The sequence below is a fragment of the Odocoileus virginianus genome, chromosome 10 (genome assembly GCF_023699985.2).
Source record: "Odocoileus virginianus isolate 20LAN1187 ecotype Illinois chromosome 10, Ovbor_1.2, whole genome shotgun sequence".
NCBI classification, from domain to species: Eukaryota; Metazoa; Chordata; class Mammalia; order Artiodactyla; family Cervidae; genus Odocoileus; species Odocoileus virginianus.
This window is the reverse complement of record NC_069683.1, coordinates 28,233,523-28,251,020: the sequence shown is the minus strand read 5'-3', so window position 1 is coordinate 28,251,020 and position 17,498 is coordinate 28,233,523. Positions and strand designations below refer to the sequence as shown.

Sequence of the window (17,498 nt, the reverse complement as noted above, 5' to 3'; positions counted from 1 at the left end):
CCAATGAGCCTGTAAGACTTAAAATCAAAACCTGCTTTTCAAAGTTTAAGATTTTAGTCAAATAACAGTTTCTACTTACTTCTGAAGTTCTGCCACTGCCAGTCGGTCAGCATCAGGATCTGTAGCCAGCACTATCCGGGCATTTTCTTTCTCTGCCAGTCTCAAAGAAAGTTCCTGAATAGTGACCCAAAAAGCTGAATTACATTGAAGATGTTAAATTCAATGTTCATTTTCCTAAATGTATGCACTATGTTAGTGATAATGAATTTTAGAAGGAATATAGTTTGGCTAATTTTTTTAACTTTATTTCACAGAAGTATAGTTGATTTACAAGGTTGTGTTGATGCCTGCTGTACAGTAAAATGGTTCAGGTACACACATATATATTCATTCTTTTTCATATTCTTTTCCACTATGGTTTATCATAGGATATTGAATATAGTTCCCTGTGCTATATTGTAGGACCTTGTTGTTTATCCATTCCATATGTAATAGTTTGCATCTGCTAATCTAGTTTGGCTAAATTTAAAATAAGACTAGGAAGTAGGGAAATCCACCATAGAGATTTCAAACAAAACAGAATATATGGCTCTAATACAATTTAAAAGATGTAAGCTAAAGTAGTTTTTGCTTCTGTAAGTAATCTTTGAATTGTTAGAGTCCTATCCACATGATAAACTTTAATATACTAAATCATAATTTAAATACAGAAAAAACATACCAGCACAGATTCTCCTTCTTCAGGATTTGGGCATTTAACAGTAGAAAAGTCTGGATCAGGATCTTTTTGTTCTGGTACTGGAATTGGAGGCTTAAAACCAAATACTTGGAAAGCCAATTGTACATAGTCATGTCCGACTCCATGAAAAGATGTATGTACAAATTTCAAGGTGGTCTTTGAGTTTAATTCCCTGTAAAGGAAAATATCATTCAATCAATGTCATAAAACTCATTACTTGTGGTATAATTAAAATAATCTTGAGAAAAGGCTAAAATCTATTTTGTCAGGATAGGAAAACTACACTCAACAAACCACAATGTTCTCTGAAAAGCGTTAGCTATTTATGGAATAGTTATAGGAACATGGAAATTGGTAAGGAAAAGTAAAATTTTAGAGGAAATTTCCTTATATACAGTGAATACATATATTGAGTTATAATTTTTAACAACTTTATTAAGAGGTAATTAGTAGTAGTTAAAAAGTAGTTTAAAAGTGTTAGTGGCTAAGTCGTGTCTGACTCTTTGTGACCCTATGGACTGTAGCCTATCAGGCTCCCCTGTCCATGGAATTCTCCAGGCAAGGATACAGGAGTGGGTAGCCATTCCCTTCTCCAGGGAATCTTCCTGACCTAGAGATTGATCCCAGGTCTCTTGCATTACAGGTGAATTCTTTACCATCTGAGACACCAGGGAAACCCATCAATATACTATAAATTCATCCTAAAGTACACAATTCAATGGTTTTCACTATATTCACAGAGTTGTTCAACCATTACCATAATAAATTTTAGAAAATTCTAATTACCCCCCAAAAAACTCCATACCCCAAAGCCACCACACCCTAACCCTCCCATTTTTCCCAGCCACAGGCAACCACTAATATACTTTGTTTCTATATAGATTTGTCTACACTAGACGTTTCATATCAATATAACCGTATAATATGTGGTCCTTTGTGACTAGCTTCCTTCACTTAGCCTATTTTTAAAATTCATCCACATTGTAGTATGCAACAGTACTTCTTTTTTACTGCTGAATAATATTTCATTGTATGGATATACTAAAAATATATTTCTAGCCATTTAACTATTGATGAATATTTGAATATTTGGGTTATTTCTACTTTTTGACTACTATGAACTGTATTATTTACCTATAATTTTACTATAATGAATAGCCAACATATTTTTATCCTTATTTTTTCTGTTATTTGTTAATCTTATGGTAAGGTAATATTACCCTACATTCCCTCTTGGATACCTGTAAAAACAGATCTTTTTCAGATCATCCATGTATCTCCTACAAATGTCCTGCAAAGGATCTCTCTTTAGTGGGCTGGTATCCACTAAATTATCATTCCAAGAACCATTCCAGGGTTCCACACATTCTTCTATACATTTCAGAATTTCTTTATCATGAGGAGATGTGATCTGAGCACCATTTTCCCAATAAACCTAGAAGATAGGTAAACACAGCTATAAGCACTTGAAATGTTGGCCATATGTTTTCTTAGCTACAACAGGGATATTTGACTTTACAAAGAAGCACACCAAATTAGTCAAGTAGAAAATGTCAACGCTGGACTAACTTAATAAATACCTAAGGATATTGATGGTAATGATTCCATAGGGACTTTTCAACAAAATGATTCTATATTATTTTCTCATTTAGAAGTACATTTTAATAACAATACAAGTAAAGTATAATCAGGGCACCATTATGACATTGCTAAAATATGTATATATCATAGCATCCAATCATAATCTTAGATCTATAACTATATACTAAAGAAGATCTAAGAAACCATGAAAAAAACTTGATACTATGAAATTTTAGCATTATAAAGTGGTTCTGTTATATGATAAAGAAGAATTTATTTTTCAGCTATAAATTAAACTAGATTTATGTCACACCAAATAAAGTCTACTATTTCTTGTGGAAATATAGAACAGAAAAAGCTCTGCCCACTATTACTGAAAGATGGTAAGGTAGCATGTCTCTCTTCTTAAGTTCTGGGTGATTAAAATATTTCAAATCTGAGGTCTACAGTAACATAAAAATTGCTCCCAGTTGGTGAAACTCCTGAGGTTCCTGCAGAAATTTAAAAAACAGAACCAAAAATCCAGTTGAACGGATGCTCCCACATTCCAAGCAACCAACAAGATCCTGTTCATGAGCCCTGAAAGCTCTCCATGAAAATTTATTTAACATGAGAAAAATAATCTTGGCCTTTCTCCCTGCCTTTCTTCTTGCCTTGTATGTGAATGTGATGCCTAGAGGTACAGCACCGCTTATACAATGAGCACTTGAAGAAAAGGCCAAAACAAAACTGCAGGGATGCTAGGTCCAACAACAATGAGCTATAGAACCACACCAGCTGCCACATACTTCTGGATTTTTTGTTGTGAGAAAAATTAACTCCTATCAACTTTAGCCACTTTTATGGGTTTTCTGAACCTGTAGCAGAAAGCATCCCTCCCTGATACAGTAACAGAGAAATCTGTGCAAAAAAATAAACCCAGGAATAAACTTAAAAAGAAATGTGAAAGATAAAAAATCTTTAAAATGCTACTAAAGGGTCTAAAAGAAGTCTTGGAAGAATACATTCTGTTCTTGAATAAAGAGACTCAAAAATTACAAAAATACTGAAGCTCTCTAAAGTAATGTACAAGTGAAATATCATACCAATGAAATGCCAAAATAATTTTTCCAGATGGAGAAAAATACCATAATAACATGCATGGAAAAATAGTCAAAAGGTAAACAATAATATGTGGAGAAATACCTGAAAGACAGATGACTAAGCACTACTTTGGAGTTTTCACAAATCTACAAGGAAAAGAGCAAAGAGCAACTACCAAAGACAAAAATGAGTAAAGCCTTTAATAGACTTTTCAGGAAAGGGAACACAAATATCTTATAAATGTATGAAAAGATGCTCAACCTCACTCACAAGACAGGTACAGATTCAAGATAACATTTCCACATATCTGACTGGCAAAGATGAAAAGGTTTGACAAACAATAATGGACAGTGTGGGATAAAGACCCTCCTATATTGCCGGTGAGAGTAGCAGTTGGAACAACCACCTTGAATAAAGAATGACAAACTTTATTTCATAGTTCCTTTGACTCTGAAGTTTCACATCTAGAAACTTATTCTATAGCTCAGCAGGGCCATAGAAATATAACGTGAGCCACAATGTAAACCACATACTTCACATGCCTTTTTTGTACTGTCTTCGAAATCTGGTGTGTATTTTACATTTACAGCACATCTCAATTCAGACTAGTCATACTTTAAGTGTTGGGTAATCATAGGTGGCTGTTGGCTATCAGATTGGACAGTGCAGCTACAGAGAATAAGAATAAAACAACAGGTAACATTTCTCGAGTATTTATCAGAGCCAGATACTATACAAGCATTTTTCATACACTGTCTCTCTTAATCCTAACTCTTGCCCTAAAATACTGGTTCTATTATTACTCTCAGTTTACAGATGGGGAAACCAAAGCATAGAAAAAGTAAGTAATTTATCTTAGGTTACAAAGCTTCTGAGTGGTGGAGGTAAGATTCAAACCCAGTCCATAACACTCTTAACCACTATTCTATAATGACTCTATAAATCTACTTGTGTATATGAACAAAGATGTATATAGAAAAATATTCATTGTAGCACTGTGTGTAAGCAGTAGCAGATTAGAAACAAAATGTTTATCAATAAGGATTGGTTAAATAAATTATGACTCATCCATATAGGTTTTTAAAAATGAATGAGGCAAACCTATTTATAGATCAACTAATGTAGAGAATGGTCTCTAAGACTATTTCACACTGTTGTGTGAAAAAAACAAGGTACAGAACACTATAAATAATACCCTGACGTTTATGAGGGAAAAAAGAGGGACTGACCAATACTACTCATATGATTACACAGGCATAGACTACCTCTGGAAGGAAACTAAAACCAGAAACAATATTTGCTTCTGAAAAGGGATGCTCAGGAAAAGAGGTGGGAAAAATATTCTTTATTGTTTAACTTTTTATAATGTTTAACTTTTATACTTTTTACCTTGTGCTTATACTTTAAGAAAAAAAATATTTGCGGGTCTACTCTGTGACAAGTATGTTTAATAACAATAAATATCAAAACAGTGTCCCACCACCCATGAGCTTATATTGGGGAATTAGCGGGGGAGGAAGATCAAACAAACAAGTCAACAAACAAACAAGGTAATTCATTATAAAGAAAGCAGGTAACTATAGATAGTGACAAGCTCTGTGCAGAAAATAAATAAAATGAAGAGAAGATCATTGAGGGAAGCCATTTCGGATAAGGTGGCCAAGGAAGGTCTCTTCAAGGAAGCAACATCTGGGCAGGAAACTTAAGGATGAAAATAAGCAAGTCTGTGAGATCTGGTGAAGAGCAATCCAAGCAGAGGAACAAACAAAATACTCAGAGCAAGAAAGGGTTTGGTATACTGGAGGAACTGGGAGAATGGAAAGAAGCTTCAGTGTGACCGGGACACAGTGAGCACAGAAGAGGACTGAATGGAATGAGGTAGAAGAGGCAGGCAGGAGACAGAGTCCTATAAGCCCCAAGGTAAGGAGATTGGATTTAGCAGGAAAGCTAACATGACGTGTTTGTATTTTAAAAGATCCTCTGGCTGCTTGGTGGAAAATGGACTGCAGGGAAGAACAATGGAAGCAGGGAAGAGACCAGCTAGGATGATGTTGTTCAGGCAAAGACAATGGTTTAGAACCGTGGAGGTAGAAGACATGGGCAGAAGTAAACATATTCTACATAGATTTTGCATGCAGAATTTGTCTACAAATTCTGTTAGAAAATTAAATGTCTGGAGTGAAGGAAAGGGAGTAATCAAGAATGAATTTTGGTTTTTGCTTGGGTGGGTGGTAGTGTGAATTTATAGAGATGGGTAAGACTTGGGGAGGAACACATTTGAAAGCTTGTTTGGAGGTTCTAGCAGGGGAGCACAGCTACTCGTATACCCTTGGCCGAAGACCGGTCCTCCTCTATCAGGAATGGTAGTCCTGTTCGACCGAGCGTGGAGGAACACATTTGAGTGTGCATACGGCAGGTTGTGGGAGAATCAAGGCCTCTGTTCTAGAGATACTAATTTTGAGACATGTTAGGCATCCCAATGGATATCAGGTTGGCAACTGGATGTAGGAGTCTGATGATCAGAGGACAGATCTGGGTTCTTTACTTTCTTTGACAATTGACTGCTCCCTCCTTGCTACTCTCTTACCCCTTTGGTTTTGTAACATCAGTCTCTTCCTGTCTTTGTCCTGACTCTAGATTCTCTTCTTTCTCCCTTCATTTGAAGTTGATATTCCCTAGGGATCCATTCTTGACCTCTTTTTCTAACCTACACTGTTTCTGGGCTGCCTATCCAAATAAAGAACTTCCAAATATTCTTAAATGCTCTAACATAATATGTACAGTGATCCCAAATTTCTCCTCTGAACAACAGATCTCCATATTCAACTGCCTACAGGTTGCTGCTGTTTGACTGACCCACAAATCCCTCAAACTTAATTATGTCCCAAACTAATGAATTAGGCTTCTTCACTGCTTCTGTAAATGGTAATATTCCCCACTTAGCTGGCAAGGGTCAAAATCTTAGATTAGTATAAAATATACTTTTCCCCAGTAAACCAGAGCTCAGTGTGCCTGGAGTCTCTGCCTACACAAGAAGAAAAAGAAATATAAGATCATAGACTCATGAGCCAGGAGCCCCAAACGCTGGTTCAACACTGCTGTATCTTCTGTATGCCCCTTCTGAGCACTCTTCACCCTTCCCCACCCCACTTTCTGCCATGAAGCCTGACATGTCAAACAGATCCTGTGGCCAGTATGGAGTCCCGGCAGAAGACTGGAGGGGAAGGAGGAGAATGAGGTCAAAGTACCATCCCTCCAGCTCTCTTCCTTCAAACTACCACTCATTCTTCAAGTTCTTGGTACAAAATGATTTTATCTCTGAAATGGTAGAGAGGATGATTTGGGATGGGCTAGGGAAATCAAGGGCAGTAAGATATCAGAAGTAAAAAGACCACTGAAGAGACTTTTGTAATAGTACATAAGTATATAAAGGATAATAATACACATTGAGATGTAATAAGGGCCAGTAAGGATACACATTCTTTGAGTGGTGGTGGTACTCAGTAACTTCAATTGTGTCCGACTCTTTCTGACCCTGTGGGCTGTAGCCCACCAGGTTTCTCTGTCCATGGGATTCTCCAGGCAAGAATACTGGAGTGGGTTGCCCTGACCTTCTCCAGGTGATCTCCCCAACCCAGGAATCGAATCCACATCTCCTGTGTCTCCTGCATTGCAGGCAGATTCTTAACCCACTGAGCTACCTGGGAAGCCATTCTCTGAGGGGCAGCCTCAGTGTTTTTATCTTTCTGTTTCCAATGTCTTAACCCTGCTTCCCATTGTAGAAAATATACTCAGCACGTATTATTTAAATAAAATAAGAACTATGAAATAACCAAAGATGAAGAGTCCAAGGTTTACCTTGTATCCATTGTCTTCTTTGCGGTTGTGAGACGCTGTAATCATCACACCTGCAACTGCTTTGAGTTCCTGGACTGCATATGGCTAAAAAAACAATAATACTGTAATTCTGTTTTCTAGCTACTCATATATTTGACACAAGAATAACTTTGACTAAATAACTGGAAAAGACATTAAGATATAAATAGCCTAAAACCTTAATAATCAACTCCAGGTTCACTATGTGGGATATAACTAAAGCCACCTATTAGGTCATCAGTAACCACCTAACTGTTAGACTGAATGCTTTTTTCCCCAGTCTCATTTAACTTAGTCTTATAATTATTTTGTTCCTTTAAGAAATATTTAACAAATACCTACTATATGCCAGATATTCCACCAGACTCTGGAGATATGAGAGGGAAATCTAAGCATAAAATATTAGACTTGGAAGTAAATTTAGAAATCATCTAATCTACCATATTTTACACACTGTATACTGCTTATTCAATATTAGGTAATCATAAGGGAGAATTACATAAGCATGAAACATAGGTCTCTTGCCTTTTGATTTGAAGATCTTTACATACACTCTGTGGCCTCTATAGCATATAAAAATCAATTTACCATTTCTCCCAAAGTTAATTCCCAGGTTGAATTTCCCTTTTTCATCACAGTTATTATTTGCCTAAGATGTTCCTCCATTCTACCATCACATTCAGCTTCTCTCCTCCTGGCCATGGGGGAATGGGCACGTGACACTGATCTGACTACAGTAACCTATTCCTTTGATGATTTAACTCAGAGACTGGCTCATAAGACCCAATTCTTCTCCAAGATGTTTTTGCTGTAAGTAGATTTCCTCTGACTCAAAGACATGGTGATAAAGAGTGCCAAAAACAACTTCCCTAGCAGCCAGAGCAGATCCACTTGAAATAAGAGAGGAAGGCCAACACATAGTTACAGTTGGAAATGGTAACCCAGAGGCAGACTCCTACAAAAATGTTCAACATATCTGGGCCCTCCTTGATTTCTGTCATTCATTAGAGCTAATTGTTTAAAAATTCCTTAATTCTTTGATCCACTCCGTATATGTCCAATAAATCACTAGTAACAGATTATGGAGACATTATCTAATCATCTAACAATTGGTAACACTTGCCAACAAAATCATATAGACCTGACATTTTTATTTTGAGAAAATTAATAAAAATCAGTTCAATTTCTTTAATGACTACAGGTCTGTTCAGGTTTTCTATTTCTTATCAGGTTTGATGTATTAATCATTCAAGAAAATTGGCCAGTTCTCCTAGGTTTCACATTTATTTGCATCACGTTCAGAATACTGTGGTTTTCTTAATCTGTTCTTAGTCACTCAGTCATGTCCAACTCTTTGCGACCCCATGGACTGTAGCCCACAAGGCTCCTCTGTCCATGGGGATTCTCCAGGCAAGAATACTCGAGTGGGTTGCCATGCCTTCCTCCAGGGGATCTTCCCAACCCAGGGATCGAACCCAGGTCTCCCACCTTGCAGGAAGATTCTTTACCATCTGAGCCACCAGGGATTGTTTTTTCTCTTTTTTTCTTCAGCAGCCTTGCCAAAAGGTCTATTTTACTATTTGTCTCTTCAGAAAGCCAACTCTTGCTTTTGTTGATTCCCTCCTTTTCTTTATTTTCTATTTAGCTGATTTTTCCTTGTATCATTATTTTTTAAATTTTATTTGGATTTATTCTGTTTTTATCCTAACATACTAAATTAAAATCTTAGTTTATTACTTAAAATTTTTTTTCCTAATATATTCATCAAGACTATAAATTTCCCTTTAAGTAGAGCTTTAGTTATATCTCATAGTTTTTTTCCTACTTAGTGTTTTCATTGCTGCTCATTTTAAAATCCAGACAGTCCTTGTTTGTAAAGTTCCAATACACATAAATTTCTGATACCATGTTTAAGTAAATAATAGCAGTCTCCCAAAAACATGCTCAAATTTCAGTTGCCTATGCTGTAACTATATCAAGTAAAAACTTGGCTCCTAGCTCTTCAGTCTGAAACAACTATGTATATATGAGATGCATCATGATTAGTAAGTGATCATGTCACTGGTGGTCACTGTGCATCTGTGAACTATTGCACAGACAGCAAAACATATAGCTGTGTTGCCTCTTTAGCTCCCAGAGATAGCTCATGTCACAGTTTTGCAAAACTGGATGACGGAAATTAGGAAATGGCCAGCAAAATGAAAGTGCAGCAAAGAAGCAAAAAGTGATAATGGTGGAGGTAACATTTGAATCAATCATAAATGGAGTTACAGAAAAATAACTGGGAACATTGACACTGCTGTCATTCAAGAGACTCTAGATAGGCAATCAGACCAGCTTAGTGAAGGTGAATGTATGGATATAAGTTAAGGATGTGGTTGTGATGAAAACGATGAGATTGTCCTAGAGTAAGTGATACTGGCAAAAAAAGAATTCTCAAAAAGATTTTATGACATTGAATGTGCAAAAGATAAAACGTGGAAAGTTAATCCAGACTTGGAAGGGAATTTGATAATTCACCAAGGCATAGAAAAGATCCACACTCATCGTTAAGTTAGGAGAAGGCAATGGCACCCCACTCCAGTACTCTTGCCTGGAGAATCCCATGGACGGAGGAGCCTGGTAGGCTGCAGTCCATGGGGTCGCTAAGAGTTGGACACGACTGAGCGCCTTCACTTTCACTTTCCACTTTCATGCATTGGAGAAGGAAATGGCAACCCACTCCAGTGTTCTTGCCTGGAGAATCCCAGGGATGGGGGAGCCTGGAGGGCTGATAGGGTCACACAGAGTCGGACACGACTGAAGCGACTGAGCAGCAGCAGCAGCATTGTTAAGTTAAATGACAAGAAGCAAACACGGTTCACACTCTTGAATTTTTAAAGAAGAAATAAAACAAGTGAGTGTTTTATAGTAATTTTTGCCTGCTTAATAAATCTGTTTCTGAAAGAATATTAAAATATCCTGCCATGACTGTAGACTTATCAACTTGTTATAGATCAAATTCTTAGGTGGTTCAACACATGTGTGTTGAATGAAAATAAAGTCAGAGCAATATTTGTTTTCGTTAGGTCCTTTGTATCATTTAATATAGAACTTTATGCATGACAAAGATTTGAACCCTGTTTGATTTAAGAAATACTTTTTCAAGAGCAGCAATCTGTATGATAAATGATATAACACACTTACTACGAAAGGTGTAGGAACATATCTTGAAAAAAGATACACAGGAACATCTTTGGCCAGTAAGACTGCAGCAGTGAGCTTAGCAAGCCTGAAAAAGGGACAGAGATTTCACTTGGTCCTTAGCTTACCATACTTAAAAAAACCAACCTCCCACAAAATAAATACATTACAATTGTTCTGAATATACAGCAATCTAATCTAGCCAATTCTTATAATCACTAGTTATTTAAGCTTCATGCTCCAACTTTAAAATGTTAATAAACAAGATTTTTTAAAAGGAACTTTAACAAGGAACAGAATTGACATTTTAATTTCCTCCTCCTTCCTGATTCAGCTTTTGGTGGCTATTTTACTAAGAAATAAAATTTGCCTTTTGCAAAAGGCAAAAAACATGGAAGAAAGTGAAACCAGAGACTTTGATAAACACAATATACCTATTTACCCCCTAAAAAAAGTATCACTAGATCATGATTATCTATGTGTGAAAATATGCTAAATCTAATAAAATGGGACTATAATGAGAGAATACAACTTACATAATATTGCTACCCAGTGCCTTTGCCAAAATAATAAAATCATAAGATAATCTATGATGTCATTCTAAATACTAACTTTAAATATTTAAAAATTCACTCTTTTCTGTAAAAACCAAAGGTTACCTTTGAAATGCTTACGTTTCAGCTCTAAATAAACACCAGCATGTGATCACATTTTTTGGACAGTTTCCTGTTTCAGAACTCCTATTACTGGGCATAAATTTTTTTTTCAGATTTTATTCCAATCTAGCTTAATCTCTGAAACAATTAATACTGTACCTCTGGCTGCTGCAGCTGCTAGTTACTTGACCCCGGGTGTCATACCCAACTACAAAACCTCTTTGCTTGAAGTCTGAGAAACATCTCTCAAGGTATTTGTACATCCCCTGAAGCAGATAAACAGAAAAGATTAATTCCTGAGTAATGCCTACATTTTCAGTGACTTAAAGTCTATGCTTTTTATGTGTGGTGTGCAGCTAATTGGCTCCCAGGGAACTGGCCTCCTCATTTTGCCCATGTTCACCTACATGAGAGCAACAATCTTCAATCCTCAAATCTGAGATGACAAACATCCGTTTCCTGAAGTTTTGGACACATTTGATACACAGAAATATCAAGTAACTGTTAAATCTAATACAATGCATAAAATATTAGGGAAAAAATGATGGGACATGAAAGTCAGTATGCTAAAAAAAAAAAAAAAAACTGTTTGAAGAACCAAAAGAAATTGCTGTTTGCATTAAGGCTCTAGAGAATGGAAGTTTGACCATTTTAGGTCTTACTAAATCATAAGATTGAAGCTAACCATAAGAGTTGATCTATTTATGACATAAACATTTAAAATCAGCAATATAAACCTTCATTAGAATATTTCTTAAGATGGCTGATCCCATTCCTTAGTTTTAAAATCACAAAGAAAATCTTATAAACAAGGAAAATTTGCACCAAAGGAGACAAAAAGTGGAATAAAGTATTTAATATTGAAAACACCACACTAAGCCAAAGCCATTTAACTATTTTATGAATGATATGCTAACTTTAATAAACACTTTCAACTATACAAAACTAACACTTTTAAAACTACTTTCTCGAATGTTGCCACATTTAATCCTCACAATAACCCCAAAAAGAAAGAAATGCAGATACCAGTTTTATTTTTGTCTCTTGTTCAACATCTCTTCCAAAAAAGAGGAGACAAATAAGATTGAAGCTCTATTTAATGACTTGCCCAAGGCCATTCATTCACGATGTTATACTAATTTAATGAAGACCTATGATACGGCAGGCATTGCTAAGTAACTATGGTGCCAGTACCAAATGAGATTCCAGTGACTTCTAGACCCTTCTTTCACAGTTCTTTCAAGTATAATTATTCTTCCCAACCTACTTCTTACGAGTGAGTGTGTCTGTGTGTGCACATGCACTCACACATGCAATATAGACCAAACTGACCAACTTATTTGTTTCTAATGATGCTGCTCTCCTAAAATCTCACAGAATCTTATACTTTGGTGTAAAAATCCATCTTATCTTATCCCACTATACCTAGGTTCTTGAAAAATAGCTAGAGTTTAAGAATCAGATTCAATCTGGCTTTTCTACTTCACATATTGGAATCCTAGCTCCTGTAAAAATTTGCTCTTCTGTAGAAACTGATTTTCAAACACCTCCTCCACTCCTTTTTGTAAAGTCAAGGAGTCTTCAATCAAAATGAAATCTTATGAGGAAGCCCAACATATAAAAAAGATCTAACTGAAGCATTTCTTTATCAGGAAAAGAAAGGGGATGGGGACAGGAGCCAGCAAGTATCCTACTATTCAGTCATCTTGTCATTGTTTGCTCCCAAACCCCTGCATTAGCCACTGAATTTAAAGAATTTCCTCAGAATAAGATTTATTGTTCGCCAGTATTGATTAGAATTATATCTAATTCTGTAGTTTAGGACGATTTTTAGTACATGCTAAATGTATTTTAGTCTCCAAAGTGGAGCTCCCTGAAACAGTTAAAGATGATTCACTAGCAAGAGAATGGTTTCTAGAATAAATTGCATAAAAATGGGGAGAAATAAAACAAATTGAATCATATCAACACTGTCTTAACTCTCAAATTATATGGAAAGCCATGTTAAACAGAAATATTTTCAACTAAAATTTCCAAATATTCTGGTTAACCTGTATCAGTGGCCACATGACAAAATAGGTCATCTTCTATCTAAGTGTGCTTCTTTGTATTAAATGAAAATGTCAATAACCATTTCCTGGTTTGAAATGCGAAGTAATACTGTCAAGAAGTTGATGATGGCAACTAAAATAACCAGAACATCAGTCTGTGACCCTAAAGATACATAGATGACCTCTAAGACGAGTCTTATGTAAGACCAAAGGTCAGAATTTATATTACATTTTTCATTTGTAAGAAAGTATCTTGCTAGATATAAAGCTTTTTTACTATTTTTTTTAAAAAAACCTAATTTATAAAGCAAAAAACAGCAATAAAGTACACATATAACAATAATACTTACCTGTGTTGATTGTATTACTGTAAGATCATTAATATAGCAAAATCCTGCCCCCATAGCAGAACGAAGTCCTGCAGTTCCAAAAGTCATTCGGCAACAAAGCCTATCTCGCAGCTCCTTGTTCATCCCATTCCTTAACAGATTTTCAATTTGCTCTTTTGTTTTTGGATTCTATTAAAAAAAATGCATTAAAACTTAATCAGAATCACAAGTAGAGTCCTAATAGGAAGCCCTTCTGAGGAGCCAATAAGTTTTATTCATATATTACAAGGTTCTGCATTCACTATAAATTCCACAATGCTACTTAATAATATTAGTATATAGGGAAGCCTGGCATGCTGCAGTCCATGGGGTTGCAAAGAGTTGGACATGACTGAGCAACTGAACAACAAGAGTAATAAAAAAACACCTGCTATTTACTGAGTCCCCAAAGTGGCCAGACCCAGATATATATGGTTTATATATCTCTAATCATATTTTTTAAATACTATATTTAAGAAATTTTTAACAAACTGACAACCTTAAGAGCTATGGACCCAAAATAAAACTTAGTCAAAAATGATATCAATTATTACCAACTATGTTAAGTTTTAAAAGAAATGTGGGAGCTATTAAATAAATGTTATCACAACATGCCTATTAAATACTTCCTAAACATCTATAATTCAAAATGATCAGATAAGCCTTGTGTGTGTGCGTGTGTATGTACTCAGTCATGTCCAACTCTTTGACACCCCATAGACTATACCCTGCCAGGTTCCTCTGTCCATGCGGTTTTCCAGGCAAGAATACTGGAATGGGTTGCCATTTATTCATCCAGGGGATCTTCCCCACCCAGAGACTGAACCCATGTCTCTTGCATTTCCTGCATTGGCAGGTGGATTCTTTATCACTGCACCAACTGGGAAGTCGCAGATAAACCTTACTGCTCTTTAAAATCACAGAAAACTGTTCAATTTATCTATAGCAAAAACTGACCATAAAAAGATCTTAAGTTTAAATGTGGACTTGTTTAAGAATGAGAATGAAAGTTCAGTTCAAACTTGGCTTGTGAAGCAAGACTTGCCAACATCTTCATTTTAGGATACCTATTTCATTAGCACATACTTCAAGTTATTTTCATAAAGTTCAGGATGCCTATAACTGAAAATAGGGCTTCGCAAGTCAGTAGCAAGTTTTGAATTGAAATGTAATTATAAATAAGAATAAAACTTAAATGGAATTTTCCAGTATTTTATTTTTAGGAGAAAGAGTCAAAAATAAGAAAATAAGGTAAACCATAACTTCTCTCTTCCATTACCATACATACTATGGATTCATTCCTTACTAACTTCTTAGATTGTCTATATCTACAGTCTATATAATGATAATGAATATTCAGAATGATAAGCCAAGATGTATGGAAGATACTAAATATTAGAGTATATTTGCACTTATAGAGAAATAAAATCATGTTACCATATAATTTAAACAAAAAAGTATTCTAATAATGGTGAAAATTAAAGTTATTGGGATACATGCCAAAAATTAATGAGAAGACATGGAAATTTTGATTAACTGAAATTGTAACCTGCTTAAACTAGATGGATGATAAAAATGTATGTATATATACATATATATATATATATATATAGAGAGAGAGAGAGAGAGAGAGAAAGAGTATGAGCATTTCTTGACTTAAGGAGTCTCTATTTCATATATGGCACAAACTAACAGAGTTACTATTAAAATATGAACAGCTATTAAGAGAAAAATCTAAACAATAAAATTATCTGGGCTACTATATATTATTCCAATGTCTGTATTATACCACCAAATTTGATACAGAGGTCAAAGAGATTTGAAGAGGATTAACATTTAAAAATAGGTATAAGAAAAACAAAAATGAAAAGACTAAAAAACTCCAGTACTATACAGGGTACAAGGCAGTACCATACAGTTAGTCACACTGAAATTAGGATAGTCTTTTTAGAGAGATTTTGCAGCAATTATCAATATCAAACTGCACATGCCTTTTGGCCCATAGATTTCTCTGTCCACAGTCATATGTTCAAATGAACAAGATTCATTCATACAAGAATATTCATTGCAGTATCTTACTGCTAGTAGTATTATTACCATCATATTGATGAAGAGATTAAGATTTAGAAAGGGAGCCTCATAACACTGAGCTAATTTTGTCGGTCTAGACAGGATCTGAATCCAGGTTGATCTGGCTTTAAAGCCTGTTCAGTTCAGTTGAGTTGCTTAGTCGTGTCTGACTCTTTGCGACCCCATGGATTGCAGGACGCCAGGCCTCCCTGTCCATCACCAACTCCCAGAGCCTACTCAAACTCATTTCCATTGAGTCAGTGATGTCATCCAATCATCTCATCCTCTGTCATCCCCTTTTCCTCCCACCTTCAATCTTTCCCAGCATCAGAGTCTTTTCTGAGTTGCTTCTTCGCATCAGGTGGCCAAAGTATTAGAGTTTCAGCTTCAGCATCAGTCCTTCCAATGAATATTCAGGACTGATTTCCTTTAGGATGGACTGGTTGGATCTCCTTGCAGTCCAGCGGACTGTCAAGAGTCTTCTCCAACACCACAGTTCAAAAGCATCAATTCTTTGGTGCTCAGCTTTCTTTATAGTCCAACTCTCACATTCATACATGACTACTGGAAAAACCATAGCTTTGACTAGACAGACCTGTGTTGGTAAAGTAATGTCTCTGCTTTTTAATATGCTGTCTAGGTTGGTCATAGCTTTTCTTCCAAGGAGCAAGCGTCTTTTTTTTTTTTTTTTTTAGCAAGTGTCTTTTTATTTCATGACTGCAGTCACCATCTGCAGTGATTTTGGAGCCCCCCAAAATAAAGTCTGTCACTGTTTCCATTGTTTCCTCATCTATTTGCCATGAAGTGATGGGACGGAATGCCATGATCTTAGTTTTCTAAATGTTGAGTTTTAAGCCAACTTTTTCACTCTCCTCTTTCATCAAGAGGCTTTTCAGTTCTTCACGTTCTGCCATTAGGGTGATGTCATCTGCATATCTGAGGTTATTGATATTTCTCCAAGCAATCTTGATTCCAGCTTGTGCTTCATCCAGCCCAGCATTTCTCATGATGTACTCTGCATAAAAGCTAAATAAGCAGGGTGACAATATATAGCCTTGATGTACTCCTTTTCCGATGTGGAACCAGTCTGTTGTTTCATGTCCAGTTCTAACTGTTGCTTCCTGACCAGCATACAGATTTCTCAAGAGGCAGGTCAGGTGGTATGGTACTGCCATCTCTTTAAGAATTTTCCACAGTTTGTTGTGATCCACACAGTCAAAGGCTTTGGTGTAGTCAATAAAGCAGATGTTTTCCTGGAACTCTTGCTTTTTCGATGATCGAGCGGATGTTGGCAATTTGATCTCTGGTTCCTTTGCCTTTTCTAAATCCACCTTGACCATCTGGAAGTTCACGGTCCACGTATTGCTAAAGCATGGCCTGGAGAATTTTGAGCATTACTTTGCTATCGTGTGAGATAAGTGCAGTTGTGCGGTAGTTTGAGTATTCTTTGGCATTGCCTTTCTTTGGGATTGGAATGAAAACTGACTTTTTCCAGTCCTGTGGCCACTGCTGAGTTTTCCAAATTTGCTGGCATATTGAGTGCAACACTTTCACAGTATCATCTTTTAGGATTTGAAATAGCTCAACTGGAATTTCATCACCTCCACTAGCTTTGTTTATAGTGATGCTTTCTAAAGCCCACTTGATTTCACATTCCAGGATGTCTGGCTCTAGGTGAGTGATCACACCATTGTGGTTATCTGGGTTGTGAAGATCTTTTTTGTACAGTTCTTCTGTGTATTCTTGCCACCTCTTCTTAATATCTTCTGCTTCTGTTAGGTCCCTACCATTTCTGTCCTTTATTGAGCCCACCTTTGCATGAAATGTTCCCTTGGTAGCTCTGCTTTTCTTGAAGAGATCGCTAGTCTTTCTCATTCTATTGTTTTCCTCT

General features: G+C 36.1%; 1 protein-coding gene across 1 annotated transcript in view; it reads right to left on the bottom strand.

Moving 5' to 3' along the window:
• PGM2L1 (phosphoglucomutase 2 like 1) overlaps positions 1-17,498 on the bottom strand; it is a 60,041-nt gene that overhangs the window by 14,937 nt on the left and 27,606 nt on the right. Inside the window, exons 2-8 of the mRNA XM_020879844.2 lie at positions 13,520-13,687; positions 11,278-11,384; positions 10,466-10,550; positions 7,262-7,345; positions 1,981-2,174; positions 722-911; positions 80-174 (exon numbers count right to left, since the gene is read on the bottom strand). Coding sequence (XP_020735503.2) covers positions 80-174; positions 722-911; positions 1,981-2,174; positions 7,262-7,345; positions 10,466-10,550; positions 11,278-11,384; positions 13,520-13,687 — 923 coding nt within the window. The remainder of the gene's footprint in view (positions 1-79; positions 175-721; positions 912-1,980; positions 2,175-7,261; positions 7,346-10,465; positions 10,551-11,277; positions 11,385-13,519; positions 13,688-17,498) is intronic.